This window comes from Accipiter gentilis, chromosome 34 (assembly GCF_929443795.1).
Source record: "Accipiter gentilis chromosome 34, bAccGen1.1, whole genome shotgun sequence".
Classification (NCBI taxonomy): Eukaryota; Metazoa; Chordata; class Aves; order Accipitriformes; family Accipitridae; genus Astur; species Astur gentilis.
The window spans coordinates 3,328,428-3,354,196 of NC_064913.1; the positions used below are offsets into that span (position 1 = coordinate 3,328,428).

Consider the following 25,769-nt stretch of genomic DNA (forward strand, 5'->3'; position numbering starts at 1 on the left):
TACTGCAGATGGGACTGCCATCAACTTAAAAGAGTCAACAGAGGTGGGTAACGTATCCTGCCAGTTTATCACTGTGGTACAAAGTGAGGATGAAGCATGTAAGCCACAGAAACATGGACACTTCAACATCTGTTCTGATTAAGTATGTACTAAAAAGCTTTGTTGATTAATTTTGCACTGGGAAATATGCAAATGGTTTTAAAAAACTTCTTGAAAAATGAAGTCCTATAAGGTATTTCCTGTTTGATTTTTCCAAAGTCCTAGTCAAGAATAGGAAAAGATGATAGAGAGGTTTGAAATCTTTTGGTCTTACTCACTAATGAAAAATTCTTGACTCCCCTTTCTGCAAAGAAATCTGCTTTTTCTGTGCTTACACCTCAGAAGGCAAATACATGGAGACAGAAATAAATATACAGACCCCTCCCTCTTTCCAGAGAGGAATTTACAGGAAAACAAGGTATTACACCACATCTAAAGCCTTCCAACAATTTGTCACAATTAGGTGCTTCTTTCTTAGATACTTTTCTTCCTTTTGCACACCAGCTGATCCCCAAATGACAAACTATTACAACCACCACAAAAAAAGAAAAAGAAGAAAAAAACCATTATTGTGACCTCCTTCAAACAACTACAAAACAATGTAATCGCTCATTATACAGTATCATGCAAATACACTTCCAAAACCACAGGAACCCCAGGGTGTTTGCCACACAGACACAGTGAGAGAAGGAAAGATGAAAGAATTGGACAGAATTTCTATATGAGCTGCTAAATTAAGAAATGACTATGCATGCACATGGTATGTATCAACTCTTGTCTTTTACCCAGAGAAGAATGCAGATCACCACAGCACGTAGAGGACACAGAAATACATCATGCATCTCCACATGCACACATATTCAAAGGTTTTATGTTTTACAAGTGTTAAGGAAAAAAAAAACAAACCCTGCAACCCTCTATGAACTGGAGTTAACTTCCTCACAGATGTGGAGGTATTGACTTTCCATGGGAGTGCTGAACTTCTGTTGCAATAAGTGAACAATGTTTTGGAGACCTTCCTCAAAGTCCCACTGACAAGAACCACAAAATGCAGCACTCTCTGGACTTACTACTGGGCTATAATGCACAGTAATGCATTTTTAAATGTTTGGCTCTGACACCTGCTATTATATGGAACAAGTAGCTATCGATTACTTTTGTGGGGTGAGAGAGTCCCAAGACTGTGCAATTCAGGAAACACATTCCATCAAAACGCATCCTTCCAAAATTCACATCCTTTCTAAGAAACATATGAACCCACTTGCCATTTGGTTTCAAACCTACTATGTGTTTTTCTGTGCACATAAAAATAGGACAAAGCAGTTCAGAGACCTACTGCAATGATTTACTATCAGAAGGCACAGTTAAGACCACCATATAAACACCTGACTAGAGGAAGGCTACAGTCGATTTGACCTGCCTTGCTGCCACACTCCCATGTGGCACAGTTCTTAAGAAACTGTATCGTAGCTGTTGATATGATTCTCTAGGGCTACAAGTGAGACAAGCTTTGAATGGGCAGTTAGATACAGCTTGAGGAAAATGACTGATGAGCCAAAAAGAGAGCTCTTGTCTGTTTCCAAATATTAGTTGTTCTGATAAAAGGTATTACTCCTCACCTAATGTCTTACCATTCTTCATGTACCTTTAAACATAGCTTACATGTTCTCCTCTTTTTAATTTTGGCTTTATGTGAGACATACAAGGATAAGGTAACAGACCAGTAAATGTTAGAGTTAAAAAGCATCATTTAAAGTATTGCTTAAAGCACATCATTCCTATGTTGGTGAAATATCCACTTAATGCTTTTGCAGCCTAGCTGTAATTCTCTAAATGATGTCATGTCCACCTTAACTCAAAATAACAGAAGGTTCTCTTCATATAGCTTATTTCCACATCTTCACTCTAACACATGGATTTTATTTCCTAAACAGAGAATTACTGTAATGATCAGCTTTCATTCCCTCTAAACAAACATTCAGTAAATCTGCATCCCATGTATTTACATTTTTTCCTTGTTTCTTTTCCCAAATGCCTAGCTATTAAAACGTGCCTGGGTAATCCTGACCTTTCCAGTAATGTTGCAAGCTTTACTATCAGATATTTTCAGACTAAAAATAATGTTCACATCAGCATTTGCTTCAAAATTATACGGATAAGTCAACTGTCACTGTATGAACTGTAACAGTAATAATAATACCGTTTTTCTATTTTTGCCCCTTCTTCCCATCAGGAACTTGACTACTGAAGAATATTTCAGGTGAACCCAAGTAAATCTTACCTGTCAAATGTTTCATCTCGGTCCTAACATCACAGTAACTACAGACTGTTGAGGGAAGAGTGCAGCTAGGTGGCAGTGTGCCAAATAAAAGAATCAATATAAAAAATTACAATTTCTAAAGATGCATGACATAGCATGCCTTAAATAGCACAAAAAAACCTGAACAAAAACAAGCTGATGTCAGATGATCCATAATAGTATCGTGACTGACATGCTGTAGCCATGTAGTAAATTGAGCCAGGGTAATTGAAACTCCTGTATTTCTTTCTGTTTCTAGGAGTGACTATGCCCTAACCATCCTACACTGCGGGTACCAGCATTTATCACTATGTAAAACAGAAATGGTGCTATCTGCCTTGGTCTGAAGAACATTGCACGGCTTAATAAAGTGATGTAAATACATGTGTTAGCTTAAGATCCTCAGTGAAACACAACAGACACATGATGCAAATGAATGTGAATGTATACCAATAGGTACATACGGAATCAAATGAACACAGTATATAAATAGCCTTCTGCTGTATGTATAAAACCCCTATATAGAGATAAATCTTAAAAGACACACACCGTTCTCCAGGGCTAGCCAGAATAAAAGGACAAATCAGGTGTCCTGCAAAGAGGAAAGGATCCTTCTGCACAGACCACTGGGCAGTTGGAGTACTACTCTACAGTAGCACAGCCTAAGGGCTTTCGGAGCTTCACATTTGCCTAATGAACCCTTTCAATATAATGACTTCAACACATCCAGTGAAGAATTTCTTCTCCCAATGGGCAGAAAAAGAAATCCCACCCTGCACAAGAGCTTTATTTTCTCTGCAGCCTAATCACATGGTTGTACTGCCTTCTAGGAACTTACCCTTCATCCATAGACATCCATAGACAGGAAAGGGAAAAAGAAGCTACATTCAGCTGTAAACCACCTTGTCCTTTGCCACTGTGCTTTTTACTTTGGCAGTGTATTGGACTTGCCTTAATATTTAAGCACTAGCTGCTACCTTTGCTAGTGCAGGATCTGTTAACATTTCTGCTTTAAACTCCATTTTGGCTGGGATAACTGATCGTTTCAGGATTAAGCATAAATTTCCACCATTAAACACTTTGGCCACACTTTTTTAAAATCAATTCGTCCAGTGTAAACTTACAAAACAGAAATAGCAGTGAATATTTTGGATATCCGATTTTCTTTTTTACAGTCCTATATTTAAAAATCAGATATCACATAAAGTCTGAAATCTGTCATGCTGTAAGTAACAATCTAGAAGATGCATTTTAAATATGTAACTGTTGTGCATTCTTGACATAAGAATTACTATGCTTTTTGTGAGCTAACAATATATAACACAGCATATCATTTTGTTTATTCATATGTAACATTCCATAAAGATACCTTTTATACTGATAAACCCTAGGCTGGAGGGTTGTCACATTATCTATCACATTCAGAAGACAGGTTTTTTTGCCCGAGTATCAGGAAGAGATTCAAGAGAGCACTCTCCTGAGATCCCTAAGGGGTTTGTTTACTACCTTGATGAAAGCCGAAGACCACTGATGGCTATAGCATGGATGTCACTCCAAGTGACCAGGACATTATGTTGAGATGTCAGAACCTGCAGGAAATCTTGTAGTCCCAATGGCCTTTTGGAACAGTAACGGCACCTCCCAAAGATGTTACCAAACTGACATATGTTTTTCCTTTTCTCTTTATGGCAAACCAGAGACCTATGAGAAAAATGAAAAGGAAATAACTGCACAGCCCAATTTAAATGTACAAAGGTAGGAATTATCCATATCCATTCCTATCAAATCCTTCTTTTAATCTTCAAGCTACTCTTCTTTCAAAAAAATCTTTAAGTAAAATTGAATCGAAGTACATTAAATATTTCAATGAAAGTCATTAGCTGAACAAATGTATTCATGCAAAATAAACAACATTCAAAGGAGGATTTTTACAGTTAAACCCTCACTACTAATTAATCTATGTCTAACTTCAGGTATCTTGCGCAAGCTGATAAATCTTCAACAGAAAATGAACAAACAGTATACACTTTGCTTTCTAGAACAAACAAAATATGTGTGCAATAGCCTCGGGTTATATAAATACTATTTCACTACAGTTATGAAAAATATTTACTTATTTGTTAACTACAACTATTCTGATGTCTTTTGGCAACTCATGTTAAGGACTCTAATATCATGCAGTACAGATGCCTAACAGAAACTATTTCACTCCAGAAGAAAGTAAAGTATTCACTATTTATCAAACCATTAGTATGTACCTATTCAGCACAGCGTGAAACTTCTTAAAAACCACAAAATTCTGTGATGAAAGTATTGCTGCTTCACAGTGGTATTAGACACAGGTAAGAAACAGTCAGAGGTTTGGGGGGAACAGGTCTCCAGGACAGGTATCAAGGTACATAATGAAAACTCCGCTTCCTGCACAATTTTTCTCCTCAGGCATTTCTTCTGGGCAATCTGTGTTTTCAACCATTGTTTTTATTAGTTTACGATACGGTGATGCGTGGGGAAAAGCTTCCCAGCAGCCTCAGAGGCCTAGATTTACAAAACATTCTGGCCTGTCTAACCAGCCAGACAGCAGATTCCTTTTTTATTATTTTAAGTAAAGCACTTGAGTTCCAGTACAAGATCCTTCTGCAGCTCGGATTACATCGAATGATGGTCCAGAGATGGGAATAGGGATTATAAACTGGGTAGAATATAAAAGCATGTATTTTGCCGGCCTCTTCATCAGGCTCTCATTTCGGACTTAATTGTAGATTCAAAGGCAGTGTAGCAGAAAACATTTAACTAACACTCTCCAACATATACTGAGTAGCCCGACCAACAGTTTAGTCACCAGTCTAAACAGGAATTGGGCTGGGACTGGGTTATTAAACTGGTAGCTAGTCTCAAGTCTGGAGCTTGTGGTCAACTTTGTTCACACTGAAAACTCATCTGGAGGAAAAAAAGGGTTCAAAAAAATGGCCATCCTCAATGGTCTGTCACCAATGGCTTTGGCATACTCAGTCACAGAAGAGTAGCGCGAAGGCCACTTTCCTCACAACCTGAGGAGTGGACACCTCTGGCAAGACGCAGGGTGAGGGACAGCTCAAGAGCTTTCAACGGCAGCCTTGCTGCAAAGTCAGCTCCTCTTGTCAGCCCGTCTCCTTTAGAAAACCGCTGCCTGTTGGCAAGCCTGCAATTTCACCAAGCAGGAGCGAGGAAAGCCAGTGGATCTCCACCTCTGAACGGGACCATCTCTCGCTCTTGCGCTTGGCACCGCTCCCCCACGAGTGGGTTTCCCGACCGTAATTAAGACCCGGGTTACACCTCCCTTCCAGCCCAAAGGAACACCCAAGCCTTTCTCCCGCCACCCCACAGACCCCCCTCCCTACTGCCTCAGACCCCCTCAAACGAAGCTCTAATTCAAAAAGTGATTGGGGGGGGGGGGGGGAGAAGACGGTCCTGCCTCACGACACCGCCGCACGCGCTGCCCCAACCGCCGCTCCCGCCGCTTTCCAGAAACGTCCACCGCGCGCGCCCCTGCCCTGAGGGAAGAAAACCGCCCTGAGGGGGGATCACCGTCCTGAGGGGAGAAAACCGCCCTGAAGGGAGATCACCGTCCTCAGGGGAGAAAACCGTCCTGAGGGAAGATCACCGCCCTGGGGAGCGGCGGCGGCCGCGGGGCCGGCGGGCGGGCGGGGAGGCGGGAGGCGAACCCCCCCCCGCCTCCCCGCCCGCCCGCCCGCCGGGCCCGCGGCCGCCCCCGCCCGCCCGCTCTGTACGGCGACGCGGGCAGGGCCCGCCGCGCTACGGCGGGCAAGGCTGGGGCGGCGTCAGCGGGCGCGCAGTGCCGGCTCCAGGGCTTTAAAGCAGCGTGTAAGCTGAGATGCTACCACAGACAGCGGCGCGGCGGCGGCCGCAGCAGCAACAGCAGCAGCTCCCCGAGCTCAAACGGGCGCCCGCCTTTCGCCCTCGCTGCGCCGCGGGGCATGAAAGCGGCCGACCCGCAGGTCTAGGTACCCCCCGGGACTCATGGCGGCTGCCCGCGCCGTCCTTCTTTTTCTCCTCCTCCTCTTCTGCCTGCCGGGGCTGCGGCGAGGGGCGCGGGGCGGCGGGCAGCGCCCGCGGGGCTGCCCGGCTCCTTGCCGCTGCGAGCAGGAGGGTATGCTCCTCCGCGCCGACTGCTCCGACCTGGGGCTCACGGCCGTGCCCGCCAACCTCAGCGTCTTCACCTCCTACCTGTAAGTGTGGGCAGCCCTCGCGGGCGGGCCGGGGAGGGGGCACCGGCGGCCGAGCCGGCAGCGGCGGGGCGGCCCCGCGGGAGGGCCCCGGGTCGGTGACAGGAGACGCGGGGAGGGGTTGGGGGGTGGGGGTGGTCGGTGCGTTGCCGCGCCGCTGCCTGTAGAAAACACCCGACTTCAAATGAGTGCCTAATCGCTTTTTAATCAGCGGGCGGGTTGTAAAGCGTTTACAGGTATCTGGCTCTCTGGGTGCCCGGTCCGGCGCCTGGGGGATCGCCGTGTGATGTGCCGTTTAGAGAGCAATTAAAAGCGATTGCAACAGCACAAACCCGATTCGATCTGCAGGGACGTTATCTTCACCTTTGCTTCCCGGGACAGGGCTTTGAACTGCGGTTGCTGCTGATTTAATCTTTAACAGATCTCCCCTCGGGTTGAGGAAAGGCAATAAATAAAACCAGCTCCCAGGAGGCGGGCAGCGCTCGCTGACCGGTGCGGAGCCCGGGCGGCCCCGCGCTGCCGCCGCCGCCGCGGCGGGCAGGTGCCTGTGCCCCGAGCCGGCGCTCCCGACCCCGCCGGAGCCCTCCGTCAGCCTCAAAGTACCCGCCTTACGGGGCATCCCCGCCGGGCCGGGCTGCGGTGCTTGGAAATTCCTCCGCATCTCGGGCGCGCCGAGTTACAGCGTGTAAGGGACAGGGACGGCGAGAACGGAGAAACTCTGTATTAACAAAAAAACCACCCCAAACTGTGGGGAAACTTTGCTTCCTTCTTTTTGGCGGAAGGGTCAGCGTTTAGCCTCTCTTGGTTTTGTGTGTTGAAAGTGTTGGTGCACTAGAAGTGTTATTTTAGTGCCCTCCGTACTGATTTCATACAGTTATTTGTGGCTGCATGTCCAGTAGCTTGTTAATGGAATGCTTATCCTCCATACCCAGCATACAGTATGTCTGTTTCTGAATGTGTTTGTCCATCTGTATATTTTGACATGCTGTTGACATGACTGCTGCTATGGTTACTCTAAAGATGCTTTCACTGTATTTTGTGTCTGGGGTACTAAAGTGATAATTCTGAACTCACTTCTCTGTTAGTGCCATACTTGAAAGGACATAAAATGTATGTTGCATCTGAGAAGGTAGATGAAACTAAACTAGAAATGGCCTTTCTAAGAGAAGTACAAACATGATAACAGGCATGGTAGAAATGAAGTGCTACCAATAAAATCTAAGTGCTAAGTATATGTTAGGAGAAAGCTTAGTTTAGTGAAAATAGCATTGGTTTAGAAAGAGAATGTGCAGCTGAAAGACTTTTCTAAATATTATGCATGTAAATACTGTTCTGAAATTCATCTTAACAAGATCAGGTTTAGCTCATTTTATCATAAACATTTCAAAGTCAAAGCTATTAGTAACGTTAAGAGGCAAGAGTCAGTGTTACTGAATGACCACTTACAGTAGAGCAAAACTTTGGCTATACATAATAAAGGTACAATCCCACTGGTTTCAGAAGTAGCAGGTCAGCATTTTGGGCTTACACAAGACACAATGCTTTCTGGTGCTTTGGAAAGTCATGAGCAGAAAGATAGGTAATAAAGGTATAAAGGCATACTTAAGCTGTACATATCCTGTGTCAAGAAGTAGATGCCCTAAATTCTTCGTTGTTTGGAGGAATGCTAAAACTGGAAAAAACTTTAGAAACCCCACTGTTTGACTGTTTTATGAAGAAAAAGAGAACATAAATATGCATGATGATGTCTCAATACCACTGCTGTGGTCTTCTGCTGTTGAAAAGATATATACCTCCAGTAACCTGCTTCTCGGTAGGATTGTGATCTGGTCTGCACTTTTGTTTTTAAATGCTCTTGTCCTTCAGCAGGGGAATGTCTTTCTCCGGTCAGAATTCTGTGCCGCTCAGTAGCGTACACCCTGAAGTAAAAAACCACCACTGTGGGACAGGCAGACTTTTAAATGGCCAAGGCTGCATACAGGCAGTATAACAGTATAAAAGACATGCAGTATAAAAGACTGGTTCATACACATAGGCAGGTACACTTGCCCTTTTCCAAATTTACCAGGCTGCTATCCTTGCATTGATTAATTATTGCCTAATTATGCAGAGCTGTAGCTCCTGCCTGCCTTCCATAAAGAACTGTCAAGTCTCATTGTCTGTAGATGGCGAAGCAATGGCAAATTTTAAAATGTGCCTGCTTGTTGCAGAGATGTTTGCCTCCCTGAGCTTGGTAGTGGCCAACCAGATGCTCCTTGATTTATTTTTTTTTTTTAATTTTTTTTCCCCAGAAAAACAGAAATGCTTTTTTGCACTGTGACAGTTTTTACTTCAGATCAAAGCAGGACATAAAACCATGTACTCAATTAACTCTCTTTCCAGCAAAAAAAACTGTCTTCTCTAGTTGGATCTGTTCTTGCACAGTAGACGTACATGACCAAAAATGGTGTGTGGTACTACCTTGTGTTAAGTTTGGGCTTTTAAATTTTTTTTTTTCTGAATTTCTGTCATTTTTATCTTATCTGGATACTCGCATAGAAAAATGAAAGGTAAATGTTTTCTTGGTGCACACTGGAAATTGCGTGAAAAGTTGAAATGCCAAGGCCATTAAGGTTTGGTTTATGTTGGGACAAATGCGTACAGAGCATGATATATTATGGTGACTGAATTTTGCATGGTTTTTTATGATGGTGCTCTTGCAGCAGAGCTAAATGTAGTCTACAGATGGACCTGCTACACATTTCCCCATTCTCATTTATATTCCCAGGCAGCAATTCTTGCCTCCCATCAAAAATCGTTTTATTTATGATTATGTGTGTGCTGCCATGAACTGTTAGACTTTTTAAGAGCAGACAAGGAGAATCCAGGAGTTTCTTTCCATTCCTTTTTCTTCATTTACTTTTAGGCTAAATAATCTACTCAGTGTATTTAATGCAATTCCTGTTGACATAAATGAGAATTCCATGTGCTGATGAAGGGCAGCACTGAGTCTCTGTTTCAAATTAAGAACATGTCACTTTCCTATCAGTACACAGTGAAAAGAAGAAGCCAGGATCTGCAGGTCTTTTGCACATGGGACCCTCATTAATTCTCAAACGAAGCCTGTGAGTTAGTGAAATATTGTTACCATTTACTGTGATGTGGAAGACTGAGGCAAAGAAGGCCTTGCTCAAAGTTAGAGGTAAAGTTTATGACAAAGCCAGTAATTAAAGACAGAATGCCTTATTATCCTAACTCTATTCTTTAACCACAGACTCACCCTACTTCTCCTAAATAATTACTCATTAAAAATAGTGTCAACTCTGGCAACTCCTGTTCAACAATATTTAGTATGATGAGTATAAAAAAAAAAAATCTGTTTTCAGATCTCGTGTGATGACAATATAGAAGATAGCTCTTAACGATTTTGAGGGTCTCTGTTATGTTCCTGGATAGCACAGAAAAGTAAATTTATTATAAATTCCAGGGCTGTCTAGCAGTTCAGGTACTGTGTTCTTTGTGATCAAAAACTCTCAATGATAAACTTAGTGGACTATTTTAAGTGGAATATTAAGCAGAATATTTTCATAATGTTAGCATCTTAGATTGACATAGACATGCATGCATACATGTATAAATATTGCAGTGTACGATGTTGTCTTTTACATTATAGTTTACTTAATGTTTTATTTTGGGATATGTGTTATTTGCATTTAAAAAGTTTAATTTTGAGTACATTGTAAATATGCATAGTAACATTTGGGAAAATCTGATTCATATAATTTTTAATTCTTCATAGATATAATTGATTAAGAAAAATTTTTTTTCAAAACTGTAATAACAATGATAGTATTACAGTAAAACCTATGAAGAAGAAAACAGTGCATATTATAAGGTTCCTAAAATACAAGTTTTCAAATAAATTTTGGCCTTCTGCTTCATTCATTGCCATAATATTGTATTTGATGATAAATATTCCTGTAGAGCACAGTCAAAGAAAAAAAAAAATTACAAAGAATTCGGGAGAAAAAAAGTATTTGCTTTTTGAAGGTTAAAAAGTATATTCCCAGAAATGAACTACACTTCTGAAATAAGGCAGATAGTTGTTTCTGTGTCAGGCATAACCCAAAACATGAAGACCAACCCTTTAAGGTAGATTTGCATTATTTTAGTCATTCTGATCTCACAGTGCAAACTCAAGTCTTGTCTGCATCTTGTCTAAGTTATCCTGGGAATTACCATAGTTTTTCAAAGACAACAAACAGCAAGGTATCTTCTTATGAAGAAGTAAGCTTTATAAAGTGTCCTACAACTTCCAGATCCTTTGACAAAATTTAGGTGTTAGGTAGTTAGTAAAATGTCTGCCTCTTCTTAGAAAGTACTTCTTTACATAGCTACAAACTTTATAAACCATTTTTGTGCCTTTCTAGTTGAAATAAATTAAATGTTTTCCATGTGGTTTCAGTTAATAATCTGAGTCTTGTCCCAGTTGAGGATGAAGGTAAATCCAGGTTCTGGATTTAGAATTTAGTGTTAAATCCCCCTTTTGAAAAGAAAAAAGAACATTTCCTCTCTACTCATGGCAATAGTAGGTATGCAAAGGTAAAATGTACGCATAGATAAATTAGAGGTAGGTAAAAACAGAAGAAGTGACAAACTATGTAAAGTTAATGTTTACCAGTTCTGAAGGGATTTGCGTTAAATTTCAAAACATAATGTGTCAACTCAAAGTTAGTTTCTTTGTAAAACATTTGGATTAAAAATGTATTTAAGAAGAGAATGTCACTATTCCCGCTTGAGAATACAGTGCTAAAAAGCTCTTCACACTGCTTCCTAAAAAGCCTTGCGCTGCTCAGAAGGGGGAAAAAAAGGCACTCGCACACTACCTCTCTCCTTTGTAGCATTTGCTCTATGGAAGCGCTGCATAAATTGACAGGGAAAAGGAAGCTGTCTTTAAGCTGCTAGACTATAAGGAGCTGGCAGGGTGAAGGCACCTTCAATTTGGTTTGGTATCTGAAGTGCATAGGACAATTGGCTGGGCAGAGGGAGCCTGACTCCAGCTGAGAACGCGTGCACTGGGCTGACCTTCCCAGCCAGCATGCCAGCGGAGATTAGACTTTCCTCAAGTGCTCCCTTGTTAACCCAGTCTTTTCTCCCATGTCATTTGTCTTTCAAATGCTTAAAATTGCTACCAGTTTTGCAGCTGTCCAGATCACTTTCTTTTATTCTGTTTGTTGGCCAAGATAATATTTCATCTGCATGCATTGCTTTCTTAATTCTCTGTTGGTTATTTAAATGGTCTTGATTAATACAATTTATGGTATTTTCCCTGACTTCCTTCCTTGAACTGTCCAGCAGATCTGATTCTTTTCCCAGTAAAAATCATGGTAAATAAGGTGTGGTTCCTTTGGCTCCAAGTAAACTGACTGATGGCAGAACATGATGTGGTGTCTCTGACATACCAAAACAGCTTTAGGCTTCAGTTAGAAGAAAATACCCTAACATCTTTAAAAAGAATGAGATGTGATCAAAGCATGCTTAGTCCTCAGAGATTTAGCAATTCATGTGGCAAATCCTTATACTACATGCTGTGTACTGTTTGCTGAGAAGACCTGAGAAACTTCTGTACAATTTTACTGATCAGATGTCAGAAATTTAATGCCTGGAGAAGGGGTAGGACCTGAAACGATGTTACTGTTACTTGTTGCAGGAGTGCTACTCTCTCTCTTTTGGAATCAAGGTTTACATGAAAAACGCACAAAACTAAGACAACGAACAGCTTTGACTATGTATGACAGTAACTCATGGTACCCCTGTTTTTAGTCCCAAGAAGCGTGCTTTTTTTCTAAAAGCCTATGGACAACAGCTTGGAATTTTTGAATTGGAGACCTTGGAATGAGTATTAAAGCAGTAGCATCCCAACAGAAATACCATCCATCCTGGAGTGTCTTTGCTATTTAGGTGAAGTTGCTGCTCAGTGAGGTGTTATCACTCAAGCTGAGAGAGCACAAGCCAGCTAGTATTATAATAGGCAGTAGCAATACCTGGAACTCTAAGCAGGAATCAAATGGGATAGAAGTGCAGATCCCCAGGAGCTGGTACTCAGAGTATGTCCCTAGCTTGATAAGGCCTTTGCTAAGACAGTGCATTCTGTATCACCTTCCAGATTTATTATTTTGCTGTGTTTTACTAAATTTAAGCTATGAGCCTTGGGTTTTAGGGGCAGTAGCCATAACACTAAGGTCCATCCCAGAAAGTTGTATTTATTTTCATGGCTAGACACTGCTGCAAAAAATAATTATTCTGAAGTGTAGTGGTATCCAATGGTGATAATTATAATAATCAGCCACTCCCAAATTAAGATTTTATTGGTAACAAATGGGCTCTTAGTTTGGGCCCAGTTGTATGATTTGGCTCCAGTCCTGCAAATACTTATCCAGATACTTAACTTTAGTGTCAGGAATGGTTCCACTGAAATCACATGTGCAAATGTTTGTCAGATCAAGGCCTTGAATAATTCTAAAACAATTATCCCCTTCCCCAAATATTAACTCGTTTGTGTGGAATAGGTTCACTAAAATGTTCTGCTACACTGTCTCATTACACAGCTTAAAGCATTATGTGTATCATAAATCGTTTAAAAGCCTTTATTCTAAAATTTTTCAAAATCTTATGTAAAATTAATATTTAGTTTAACCTGGAATGCACTGTCTTTCAACAGTATTAAGTTATGTAATTGCAATTAAGTAATTTTAAGGGCATGTGTTTGATAAAAAATTTCTAAAACTTTCTGCATCAAGGTGTAAAAGTATAGATAGTCTTTTTGTGCAGGAGATAGGATGTTGTGTGTGTGGAGATGTGTGTGTGTATAGATAGGCTTTGGGCAAATTAAAAAAGTACCTATCAGCCTAAAGCAATACAAGCAACTATAGCTCCCACCACACAAAATCTCTCCCCTCTCTTGCAGGCACTTCAATAAATGCTTTCTTTTTTATTGAGAGTTACCATGCTTAATAATGTTACCAAACATAAGCATTAAGTACTTAAGTAATGCAGAAGTATTTGCTGGATTGGGACTTAAGTCCTATAATGATTGTGTATAAATGTAAGCCTTTAAGTCTTATGATGTTTTTTGTGCTTGTGTCATACAGCTTTTCCCATGAAAAGTGTACAATAATTTGATGCTGGTATTTATGAAGGGAAGGTAGAAGGTAGAAGAGTAAAGCTGGTTATTAGCACTACTACTTCTCTATTTTCTTCAGGTTTTTTGCTGTTAGTTCCTTTACCAAACATTTCAGTCTACTTTGCTCGAGGATGGAATAGTTACAGCACTGGTATTACACAGAAAGAAAACTTTCCTAATGCTTGTTTCTGCAGCAGTAGGCATCTTCCGATGCCAGTTATACCATGTCTTCTGGATCCTGTGATAATATAAATGCTAGTCTAAGTGAATGAGGGAACAGATGTGAGATGATGTCATCATTAAGGGAAGTGTAACTGCACTGATTTGGCATTCACTGAGTTTGTAAATGAGTCTCTGTGTACCCTGAGGGGAGAAGTAGGTCATAGCTGGCAAAGGAAGCAAGTAAGATAAGACAAAGCTCGCTCTCACCCATCACTGAAAGATACCTGTTCTGAACCACCTTGATGAGTAATTTGCCTTTGGGTCTTTTATCCTTGATCAGTTTGGCATGGAGGCTGCCTCAGAAATTAAATCTTTCTCCTATTGGTCTCGCACATGATGAGGTTGCAGTTATGTTTGTGGTGGGGGGCAGACCAAGTTGTCCAGTGTCCAGAAATGAGATTCATCCCCATGAAGGCATAGAAACCAATGTTTCTTAAACTCAGTGGTTCACAGGGATTGCTATTTTGGAAGCATAAGGAAGGGGCAGGAAGTCCTTCTGGGAATAGGGAGTATGATCAGATAGCTATAGCTGGGATCTAGGTAGCAAGACCTTTGGGTTCTGCCCCTAGATACAGTAATGAAGTAGTTTACAAATTTAAGCAAATCATGCAACTTTTCTGTAGTCTTACTCTATGTACGTGATGGCTGGGACAACTACCTACATCTGAGTTTGACTAATTTGGTAGTGACTGATAAACGATGGAGATATGTAGATTAAAAACACTTAATGAGGTGCTAATTATGAGTATGACATGGTAAAATAAGGTGAAATCCCAAAGGATTTTCTTCTCTTCATAAGGATGTATGTCTGCCTTTTGGTTTTGCTCATGGCTGCCTATGTGGGCTGAACCCTGTGACATACAAGATTCTTACTGGAACAAGTGAAGTTTATGCAGGCATCTGAAAGCAGTATTTGACCTGCTGACAAGAAAAGAGAAGATCCATATGCTTGGTGCAATATGGAAGTATTGCCTGCACTCGTGCTGAAGTTGTGCAAAGACAAGGATTTGGAAGAGGGCCAAAAGAAGTGCAGGTTTAACCTTGTGACCTGACAAGGGTCTCGGGGAGTAAATTCCAGTCCTACAGTGTCCCTGCATAAAGCCTCTCTATATTGACTTTAACCTGCAACAGGTACACACAATTACAGGAAGGTTAACAGAGAAGCAAAAAGTGCATTGTGAAGAAAGAGATGACAGGTAGCTTGGGAATCCGTCTGTATCGGTGCTATAGAGTAGTGAAATGTGGCTCTCGTCAGGCAGCTCAACCAATTTTAAACCCTCAGGAGAAGTGGCAGTAACGCAGATCACAGTGTATATTTGTGCCATGTGTCTGCAATACGACTGTTGGGTACAGTTACCTTGGCATGGTTATTATCAGAAACGTTTGTGACTGACTGGCTCTAGTGGAGACAACACCTAAGTATATAGTTGTGGTGGGGTGAAGAGTAAAGGTTTGCAGCACTGCTGCTGGGTGTTTTTAAAATTGAGTGTGGGGCACTGTGGAAGAGTAATTGGTAGCAGAATAAGGGGTTCACGTGGTGTTGTTTAGGCCTAGCACTGAAAAAGGACAATGTGAAAACTCATGATCTGAGAATAGCATCTGGGAAGGCTGTAAGTTCCTCAGCATATGGAGGCTTCACGTTGCCTCTTACCTGTTGCCTGTACATATGTAGAGTAGTGTGAGCTGCCAAGTGCCAGAACTTTGCTTCTTTCTGGCGAAGACAGAAGATGTGAAAAGAAAGGGCAGGACAGGCATCTTGGAACATCCTATCTGCCTGAAGGCCAGAGACAGTACGGAACATAGCTGAACACATTCTTGAAATCTTGAAGTACATATTTTTAGAATAGAACAAATGCTTACTGAATACTGGTAAGGCAAAAAACTTTCATCTGGAATAGAAAAAAAAAAACCCAACATTGTGTAGAAACAGATATATTTGGAAGAATATTGTAGCAGAAATGTTTCTTAGGTTATTTGGATGGATTATTTAAATGGAGGAAAAAAGGCCCAGTGCCAGATTCATCCCTGCATGTCATTCCATGTGTGTAATTTAATAGACTTACACGGAGAAAGACTTCAGGTAGTTTTTGGTCTGCTTATACTAATGGAACTAACTTAATTGTGTGGAACTGGTACTGCTAAAATAATTTGAAAAATCTGACGATTTTGGAAAAAGCATTAATTAATTAAAATTAAGCATTCACTTCAGTTTTAATTTCTTGACAGAAAAGCTTCTAATATGTCATTACTGTGCATGTCTGTCTGAAATAAAAGTCAAATTTTTTTTTAGAAACAAAGGTTTTAAGCATACAGCCAAGTGATCATTATTGCCTTGTTTGTGTCAGGATGTAGACTCTGGCAGGAGACTTGAGTAGTGTTGTGTCAGGGAGTCGTGGTCAACTGTACAGACTTTCCAGCCATTTGAGGAAGGAGGGGTTTTCTTTCATTTTTCAGTCTTTTTGTTGTTGTTGTTGATAGCATTCAGTGAAAAGAGCAACAGATTTTTCTGGAGGGTGCTTACACAGCACTGTGTTACATTCATTCCATTTATCATAGAAAGAACCGTCACACCAAATAGAGTTATCAAAATCACATTTCTGTACATATTGGTGCCTCAGCTGTTCTGCCTTCAATGGCTGTCTCCAGTCAATCTGTGAAGAATCCCATAAACCTGAAGCCAGATGTGGTCTGTTTTCTACATTTATCATCAATCATACATAGAGCATCTTGCAGTCATGTAGCTCTGTGTTCCTGCCTGTCTGACCATAGAGCAGTGCTGTAAGAGCATCAGATTTCACAAGGAATTTTGTAATATCCAGATTCGCTTGATGATATTATTTACAGTGTTGTATCTCTGTGTGGGAAGTATATAGGGAAGTGCTGCATGCTCTCAACATGCTGCTAGTTTAATCTCTTCTGATAAGGGCTTGTGAAAACTAATTACGAGCCAATTCAGTTCCCAGTTAAGCTAGAACTGAAACTCCTTTTAATGATACGGATTGAGCTCCTGGTATGTCACGATTAGTTTTATTGTAAAGGGTTCTGTTGGGTCATGGTGAGTCTAATCTAAGGGAAATTACTCATTCTTTATCCAAATATCACCATATGTTGAGTACACAAACAGATTTGGTTTTCATACTTGGTGAATGAATAATTACCTAAGTACACAATGACAGTAATTAATTGTAAATGACATTCATTAGCGGTTTTGATTATCTCAGCATGAAGAGCTTCCATTAAAGTGTTCACAGCTTTTATAAGGCAGCATTAAGGTGTTTGTTCAATAAATATGTACTGATCAAGATTAGACCAAATGAAAATAACCATTCTGTGTATCATGATGTAACAATATGAATTTGGTAAATGCATGGATGTCCTAGCCACAGGAGAATAAATAACAGAAAGACATAAAGGAGAAAAAAAAAATACACCTTAGCAGCAAAGCATTATGTCTGTATTCTTTCAGTCAGTAATATCACTACTGGCATTAAAGATAAATTAAATACATGTCTAGCTGTAACAGAGCGAAACAAAATCAGACATGAAATAAGCTTTCTATTGTTCTCTATCTGTAAAATGGTGTTGTTTATCAGAAACAATTCCAGCAATTAAAACATTTGGTAATCTAACATTTATTAGCAGGTTTAGCCATTAATCTGAGCGTTCCTCTGTGCTATCACATCCATTCACAATGAAATGCCTTGGACCAGTACTAGCCAGTGTGACTCTTTAGAAGATGGGTTTAAAGACTTGACAAAGCAACTAGTATATTTGTATGCTGTTTAACTCATGGAGCAGCTCCTGTCTTATTAGACAAACTGAGGTCTTTCAAACAGTGTGACAGGCTAAACGCTTGAGTCAGTCCACTTGGGTGCAATTAGAGCAGGCCTGTTGCTACTGCAGTGACCTCGGGTGCACTTTGGGAACGCATGGTTCAAGACTATGTAAGCTGACCTGAAAGAAACAGCCCAGGGCTGCACCAGGTGGGAAGGATGACACAGAACAAAGGGAGCTCGAAATATTTCTTTATGCACTATGGCATCATTATTGATGAAGATGAAATATGAGGTGGAATTTCTCAGGAGTTACAGTATGAGAAAGAGGCTTTGAAGTTGCATACTAAGATGATTCTACAGTGCTGCTTCAGAACATGTCAGTCTTCAGTAAGTATTTTAATGATGTAATATATGTATGTTTTTTACTTCTAGTTAAAAAAGACAGTTTTTGAATATTTTGTCATGTGTCAGGGCAAGTACAAAGAAATAGCCATGCATAGAGATTGATCTCAGCACACAGGGTTTTAAATGTGGGGAAAGAAACGCCAACAACATTCAGTTATCTGTCTTTCCTTTTACATTGTCATCCATCAGAATAGATAATGGAGCTCATGTAAAATCAAGAGGTTTATTTCCTATGAATATTTTTTTATTTCTTTCATATTTGTAACAATCCTGTTGGCAGGGTTGTCTCTGACTGCCAGATTTAGTAAAAATACATAATTAAATGCTCTAATAGGCAAGATGATGGTTCGGTTTATTGCTGGCATGAGATCCTAAACCAATTTAAAAATTGTTGTAAAGCACTCAGAGAACAGATTGCCTTAAAATAATATATTGAGTATTAACATAAGATACAATATTGATGGATAAAAATTCAAACTAGACAAATGAAAGTACACATTAGACCATGGAATAATTTCTTCAAACATATGACATGAAATAGACCTGCAATTTTCTCTAAATAAATAAATAACACTTAAGCTTCCTGCTGTAGAGAAACAAGTTTGAGATGTCACCGTGTAAGTATATACATAAGGTTGAGTGATATTAAAAAGATTAAAAGGTTGATTTTAATACCAGTTCTGTACCTCATGCTACTCTCTCAGTATTTCACAAAGCGCATGATGCAGTTGACTTTGAAATATACTAATTAAGAATTCAGTAAGGGATACTGGAGTAGAGTTTATGCCACTTCTAAAATCCAGGGCTGGTAGGGGTGGCTAGAGGTATCTTTTGCCATTTTAGGATATTTTCCTTTGTAGGTTACTTAGGACAGCAACACAGCTCACAAAGAAAGTAGAAAAGGCCTAAGGCTGCTTCTTAGAAAAGCAGTCAGCTCATAGATATCCCGGGAACTGTTCCACTAGTCAGAACTGTCAAGCAGAGAATGTAAAATGTCTTTCTCTGGCTTCTGAGGAGGTTTGCCATATACCATTGCCTTGTCCTGAGAGGGCTACTTAGAGGCAAGTGGGCCCCATTTGGTCTGATCCACAGCTTAGTCAGTGAAGCACTGTTCCCCAGTTCTGTTAAAAATTATGAAGATCTGTCAGAACTATCAATTTAGTTCAGTAGTTGAAATCATTGGCTTTTCTGGGATCTTAAAAAAACTTCTATGTTCTTAAACTTTCACATGTAGAAGACCTGAAAATATAACTACAAGCTTTGCTAGTTCTAGGTAAAGGTCTCTGGTAAAATGACTGGATTTATTATACATATTATGTTTTCTGGAGACATGAACAAATGCAGGCTAATGCAAATGTATGCATCCTCAGGCTAATGATTTCAGCTGCAGTGCTTCTGTATAGTGCAGAATCTCTGTGCACTCATTAAGTCTTACCCTTAAAATGTAAAATATACTAAGATATAGAAATCAGTATATTTTTTCTCAGTATCTGAATCTTTCATTCTGTCAAAGTGAAAATACTTTTGAAGTTCTGTTATACATACTAAGGTATCCAATATTCATGGGAGTTTGGCAGTTAGTACTTTTGGATACAGCTGTAGACCTAGCTGTTTTGTGTTTGGAAGGAAAGACATCATGGTGTGACTGGTGTGACATCAGGCAATCAGCTGTGGGAACTGTTACCTCCATATCATCTATTCAGTGCTGGTCCCTTCCTAGTAAGTCTGTGTTTGCTATCTGCATCTCTAAGTACCTACACAGCTTTTAAGACCTCTATCCTTACCATCTTTAAGCTATTAAAGTAGGAAAGAGACACCTTACACTGGAAAACAAAGCTTTTTCAAGCTTCTCAGTTTACAATTCCAGACCTAGCAAGAGGCTTTTCATAGGATTTTTCTAGTTAATTGAGTCTGAATTACATCTCTCACTTTTTAAGACATTAACTGATAAGATGAGGAAGATTATTTCCTTTCTAAGTTGCAGTTGGTAGAATACATGCAGACACTGTGTGCCTGTATACAGGCTGGGAAAGAGGTTCTGGCAAATATTTGGGCCTTAGAATATTTATTTTTACATTAAATTTTATATGCTATATCATTTGAATATGCTTGGCAGTCACTTTGGAAATCTACAAACCTATACAAGACAGCAAGAGTATGACTGCAAGTGTAAGGGCAGTAGAGAATAAGACAGCTGTCTAAAATTTGATCCTCAGATCACTGACTAGATTTCTGTCATGTTCCTAGGTCCATCCTCTTTGTGGAACTAGTTATTGTCAAATAAATCTCAAAATTGAGTGGTCTTATCACGGTGAACGTTGTAAGCTGTCATAAAATGGAATCAAATTATTGAATAGTCTACAAATTATAAAGCTATTAAAATGGGGAAAAACAGAGTTGAATTATTAGGCAACCTGTATTCTGAAGGGCAAAATAAGAGATTGCAAAATGGGTCAGACCAAAGTGATTAAATCTGTATCTCATTCTAACAGAAACCACACCTAGCTACTTTGGAAGATATTTAACTGCTACCTTGTAAGTGAAAACAAATCCCTGTGTTCCATGGTATTTTAATATATTTGTGAATATTCTTATTCCTGAGAGCACACTGACCCTTTCTAAATGCTGTCAAAATACTAATTTCAACTGCCTCAAGACAACAGTTTTTACAGATACAAATAGACTGCTTTTTAAAGTATTAAATATTGATAGGTTTATTATTACAGGAATGTCTTTATTATGAAGAGGATTATTTCTCATTTTGAAGAGGAGATATAAGTATAGTCTAACCATTGTATTCATCTTCTCTCTAAACAAAACAGTCTTAATCTTTTTTTTTGTATGCTTTTATGATAGTTTCTTAAAATTCCTTTAGAGTTCTCAAAATAAATAGTAAATGTCCAGTGAATACAAAATTTCTTTTTTTTTTTCCTATTCTTTGCTTACCAAACTAAAAAAATACAGAGTAATCAAAAATCAGTGCCATTGCAGAAGCCAACTTTGAGATCCAATTTTGTTCTTTACTAAAATTACTGTGCCTGAAAGGACAACAGAATGAGGATGTAGTGGGCATGTTGGGTTCGGTCCAAAGATTGTACTTGAGGGTAAGTCATGAAATCTTATAACATAGGTGGGTTAGTGAAAAAGATGAGAGAGAGGGCAGGAAAAGCTTGATTTATATGCTTTTATTTTCTGCTATGTTATATCTATACACTCAATCTTCTGGTCCCAGCAGCCCAGAATCTCCTCATACAAAAGCATAAGAAATGAAAATGGACTTTTTCTCCAAACTGTGAAATGTAACAGATTTAGGACTTGCTAGATCTATGAGAAAAAAAAACAATTGAGAGGTATATACCACTAAGAAGGTGCCAGCACGTGTGCTGACTAGTGACACTCCCAGCTCAAGCACAATTGCCAATTTCACTTAGCAGGGCAGGGCACTGGGAAAAGAACTTGCTTTCTGCAGCTGAATTCCTTGAGTGGGAGCTGCTTGTCTTTGCTAGTTAAGTTTCTGAATTCACAGAATTGGAAGAAAGAAGATAGTGCTCCGAATTTTCTGGAAGATTGGCATTGGAATAGGAAACTCAGAAAAGTGCTTCCATATTAAGAGTCCCTCTGCAACAGAGACAGTTTAAGATGTTCATGTTGGCTTTCTCCCTCTCGAAGCCAGTTGTTCCCACCCTCCTTCTCTAGGCTTCGTCTTTTGGCTGTGCTGACTCAGCTGTTTGTTGGGCTGTGCTCCTAAGCAGATCTGTGAAATAATCCAGTTTAAAAAGAAACACATTTCTGGTCTTTGAAAAATACATATTTCATTTCACTGATCTGTTTTAGAATGTATCCACAGAAACAGCCAAACAAGCTGAAGGGACAGGGACAACTGATTGGGAGTTCTGTGAGCAACTGAAGGAGAGTAGAAAACTTTTCAAGTACCCTTGTACCATTGCAGTTTCCAATGCAAAAATGAACATACAGAAAACAATAGGGATGGGATTTAGTTATCTTTGATTTAGTTGTAGTCATGTGCTCATTAGCAAAATCTTTTGCCTTGATTAATTTGGTATAGTTGATAAAATAGCATTTTGTAAAAATTCCATTGGAGGTGCTTATTATAGGCACAATATAAATTCTTCAGACTGTTTGAGATAAGTCTAGAATTCAGCAAAACTGAGCAGGTAAACATTCTCAGAGAACTTGAGTTCATTTACAGTGGTTCAATTTAGTAGTCAGCTAAGAGGAAATTTTACATCCAGACATAGCTCTATAAAAAACAATCGCACAGAACAGTTCTTGAATTTGTGTCAAATAAATATGAAGTTTATACACCAAATAATTTCAAAATAATGACTGGGTAAAAAAAGTTTCCAAAATTGGAAATAAAATGCCCTCCACTCCATATTGAAGTACCCACAGGTAAAATGTTTTGTCTGCTTAATGTCAGACTTGACCAGAGAGAGAGAGAGAGAGAGAGATCTCCTTAGCCTATAGACCACACGAAACCATGTGTAAGAGGGAAAGAAGACTCATCAGATATAAGCTTACAGTTGAAAATGCCACCTTACTCTGAAATAGCTATGAAATTATCATCCAGAGCAGAACTTCAACAAATTATTAGCAACAAGACTCTAATAATTATTGTTAACCCTATGGAGAGCAGTATGGCTTGTGTGTATATACTTGACATCTTTCTACAGTAATAATTTCATTCCTTTAGACACTGTGGCACTTTTATGATGCAGTAACAGAAAAAAAGCATTGTAAGAAGTGATTGCAGCAGCCAATTTCAAATGTATTTGCTGTTTTTACCTTATTCCATATGCAGAAAGGAAATATTCTCTTCTGCCTCCCAGCTGCCATTGCTTGCTTTGAAAATCAAGCCAAATTCTGTATCCCCAACCAATGCTCAACAAGTAAAACGGATAAAAATATGGCAGTCGCATTTAATACGTTATCATCTTATATATCACCTTAAAAAAAAACCAAGCAAACAAAAAAACCCCAAAAAACCCAGAACAAAGGTAGACATGTTTATGTTTCTAAAAACTTTAAACCATTCTCCAATTTTATGTTTCACTTTTCTAATATTCAGAAATCTAAGAAATTGTACACTGGGGGCACTAAAGAAAATGTATATATTATAACTATAAATCATCTCATTGTGTGTCAGTTGCAGTAGCCAGAGACTGCAGTTTACATGAGACATGCAACATGACAACATTTATCAGAACTTTTGTTACTAAGATTTGTATTTTAACATTTTTAAGCCAGTTCTATATTTCTTGATTACCAAATAGCAAATCCCCCAAATATGTTTTATAATCTTATTTTATATATATATAAAAAACATTATAAGGAATTATATTAAACATATAACAAGATAAGTAGAATTGTATTTTAAAAAATTGCTTCTTCTACATGGTGTTTAAGGCAAAGGAAACTTAGATGTACTTCTTTAAAAAGTGTTTCTTAAAATTGACTTTATTTGTTTTACACTTTAGAAAACTCTGCAGGTAGCCTTAAGAGCCTGTTCAATTCATTATCATTAAATCAACAACCAGAGCTTCTTTCTGCCATTCCCTGGCAGGATTAATGGATTTTGGCATGATTTGTGCATTTAACAGTGAAAGCTCTTGCTGGGTAAGCTAGCAAGCTTGACTAATTCTCAGTTGTGCTAACTTCATAAACCTATTTTAAGGTTTTAACTTTGACTAAAGATTAAAGGTAATGACTTCACGCTGCTACCTTTGAATATATGATACTCTAATACGATTATGGTTAATAAGTGTAAATAAAATATCGAATGTATATGGTATGGTACACGTGGAAATATGTATGTAATGGATATTTTACAACATCCTGTAAACTGTCATTTTTGTGGTTTAAAATGAGATTCCACAAAACAATTGATGTATTAATATTAAAACACCTGCATATATTTAAATGCTTGAAATATTAACTGATACACAGAATTGGTAAACTCCATAACAGGAACAGATCATTTGTATTTCAAAACAACTTGCACTTGAATCAGAAAAGTGAACAATTATGATTTGATTCAAATTGATTTAAAGCTGGTTTGCTTAGCAAAGCCATTTTAACCTGTAAAGCATTCCAGTTACTATCGGGTTTTTCACCTTTCCGGACAACCCTAGAATCAGTATTCAGAAAAGCCTAAAGAAAGGAGAAAAGAGAGGAAAAAATATTTTCAGCCTGTCTGACAAGACTACATAAAAAGCTCATGATCAAAGGGTCTTAAATACACGTTACTGGTGTGACAAACAACATTTTTGTCCCTTTATTAGATTTATTTTTCTTCTGAAAACTGCAGTGGCCAGTGTATAGTTTGTGAAAGAAAGCTGGCAGGGTTGTATTCTTTGATTCCTAATTAACACCTTCAGTCTCAAAAGAGAACTAACAGAAATACCATAAAATGTTGCAGCTGCATTGTTATTCCGCTTGGTTGGTTTGTTAAAAGTCGGCTGGGCATTGGCAGCTGCAATAAAGGAAAAGCTCAATGGATGTTTTGTATTGTGCCTACTGAAGTGAAAGAAGGCAACCATTTTATTTTCAAATGGGCAGCTGCATAGTGATGTTTAAATGGAGCTAAATGTGAGATTTACTGTTAATTTATAGTAATTGGTTATAAATAAAGTAGCAGTATAGCTTGGCTTTCATCTATTAAAGCCATAGAACACAAATTGAAGGGAAATTAGTTATGAAGGGTAAAAAGTGAATAGTAAAATACTAGAGTGATAGAAAATGCTGCTTGAAGCAGTTACTTAGAATGAGTAATGGTATTCAGTTTTGCAATGTAATGCGGCAGCCACCTTGGAAGCAGCTAGCCAAGCCATTCTTTAGGTCATGCTTTGAGAAGTAAAGGTAGACATTGATTTGTCCCACTATAGTGAAACCCAAAGTTTTAATGCTGGGATCAGAACCGAATCCAACTCTGCCTGGAGAGCATCGGTTTGTATTTTGGGTAGTAGAATAAAGGAGGCATTTAACTCTGGTCAGATAAATCTCACTCACATTCAAAAAATGCAATTAGGGAAATATGTAAATCTAGATGTTTCATCAAATGCTAGCTAAGGGGTTACCAGTTCTTTCCTTGCACAATGACTGAACTAAAGAACTTCAGTGTCTGTGTAAGAACCATTGTCCCAGCCCCAGAGCCCGTTGGAAACAGAGTCCAGACTGGCCGTGGGAAATACCTACATATTTGACACAGGCCCCATTTCTGAGAGAAAAGGGGGTGGAATAGAAAGTATGGAGATTTTACTGTTGCATTCTAATCAGCCATGATCTGCCTAATTTGCTTTGATCAGGAAGATAAACTAATTTTCCTATAGGCTGGATAAAAGTAATTAGCAATCCAATGCTTTCATGTTTTTGAAAAGGGTAAAGAAAAGAAGAGCAGAAATTGTAATGGTGGGAGCAAAGTACCCCATTTCAGCTCATCTGAAAGCATTGTTAGTTGAAAATAGGATGGTGCCATAAGGAGAGAGGCCCTGATTAAGGTGGTTTTATGGGCTGGGATGTCGTTGTGAACCGTGTTCTATAATGCTACGCAGCTAAATGTTTCTGAAGATTAATTTCACATGAGTTCTAGTATGTTTGGGTTCTGTTCTCTTTTATGGAAAAAG

At 39.2% G+C, this 25,769-nt stretch overlaps 1 protein-coding gene across 2 annotated transcripts in view; it reads left to right on the forward strand.

Annotated features, from left to right (window-relative positions):
- The first annotated feature begins 6,185 nt into the window (after positions 1–6,185).
- The window catches only part of LGR5 (leucine rich repeat containing G protein-coupled receptor 5), a 94,514-nt gene continuing 74,930 nt past the window's right edge, over positions 6,186–25,769 (forward strand). For both annotated transcript variants that reach the window (XM_049792006.1, XM_049792007.1), the window contains exon 1: positions 6,186–6,564. In XM_049792006.1, coding sequence (XP_049647963.1) covers positions 6,356–6,564 — 209 coding nt within the window. In that variant the 5' untranslated portion in view covers positions 6,186–6,355. The remainder of the gene's footprint in view (positions 6,565–25,769) is intronic.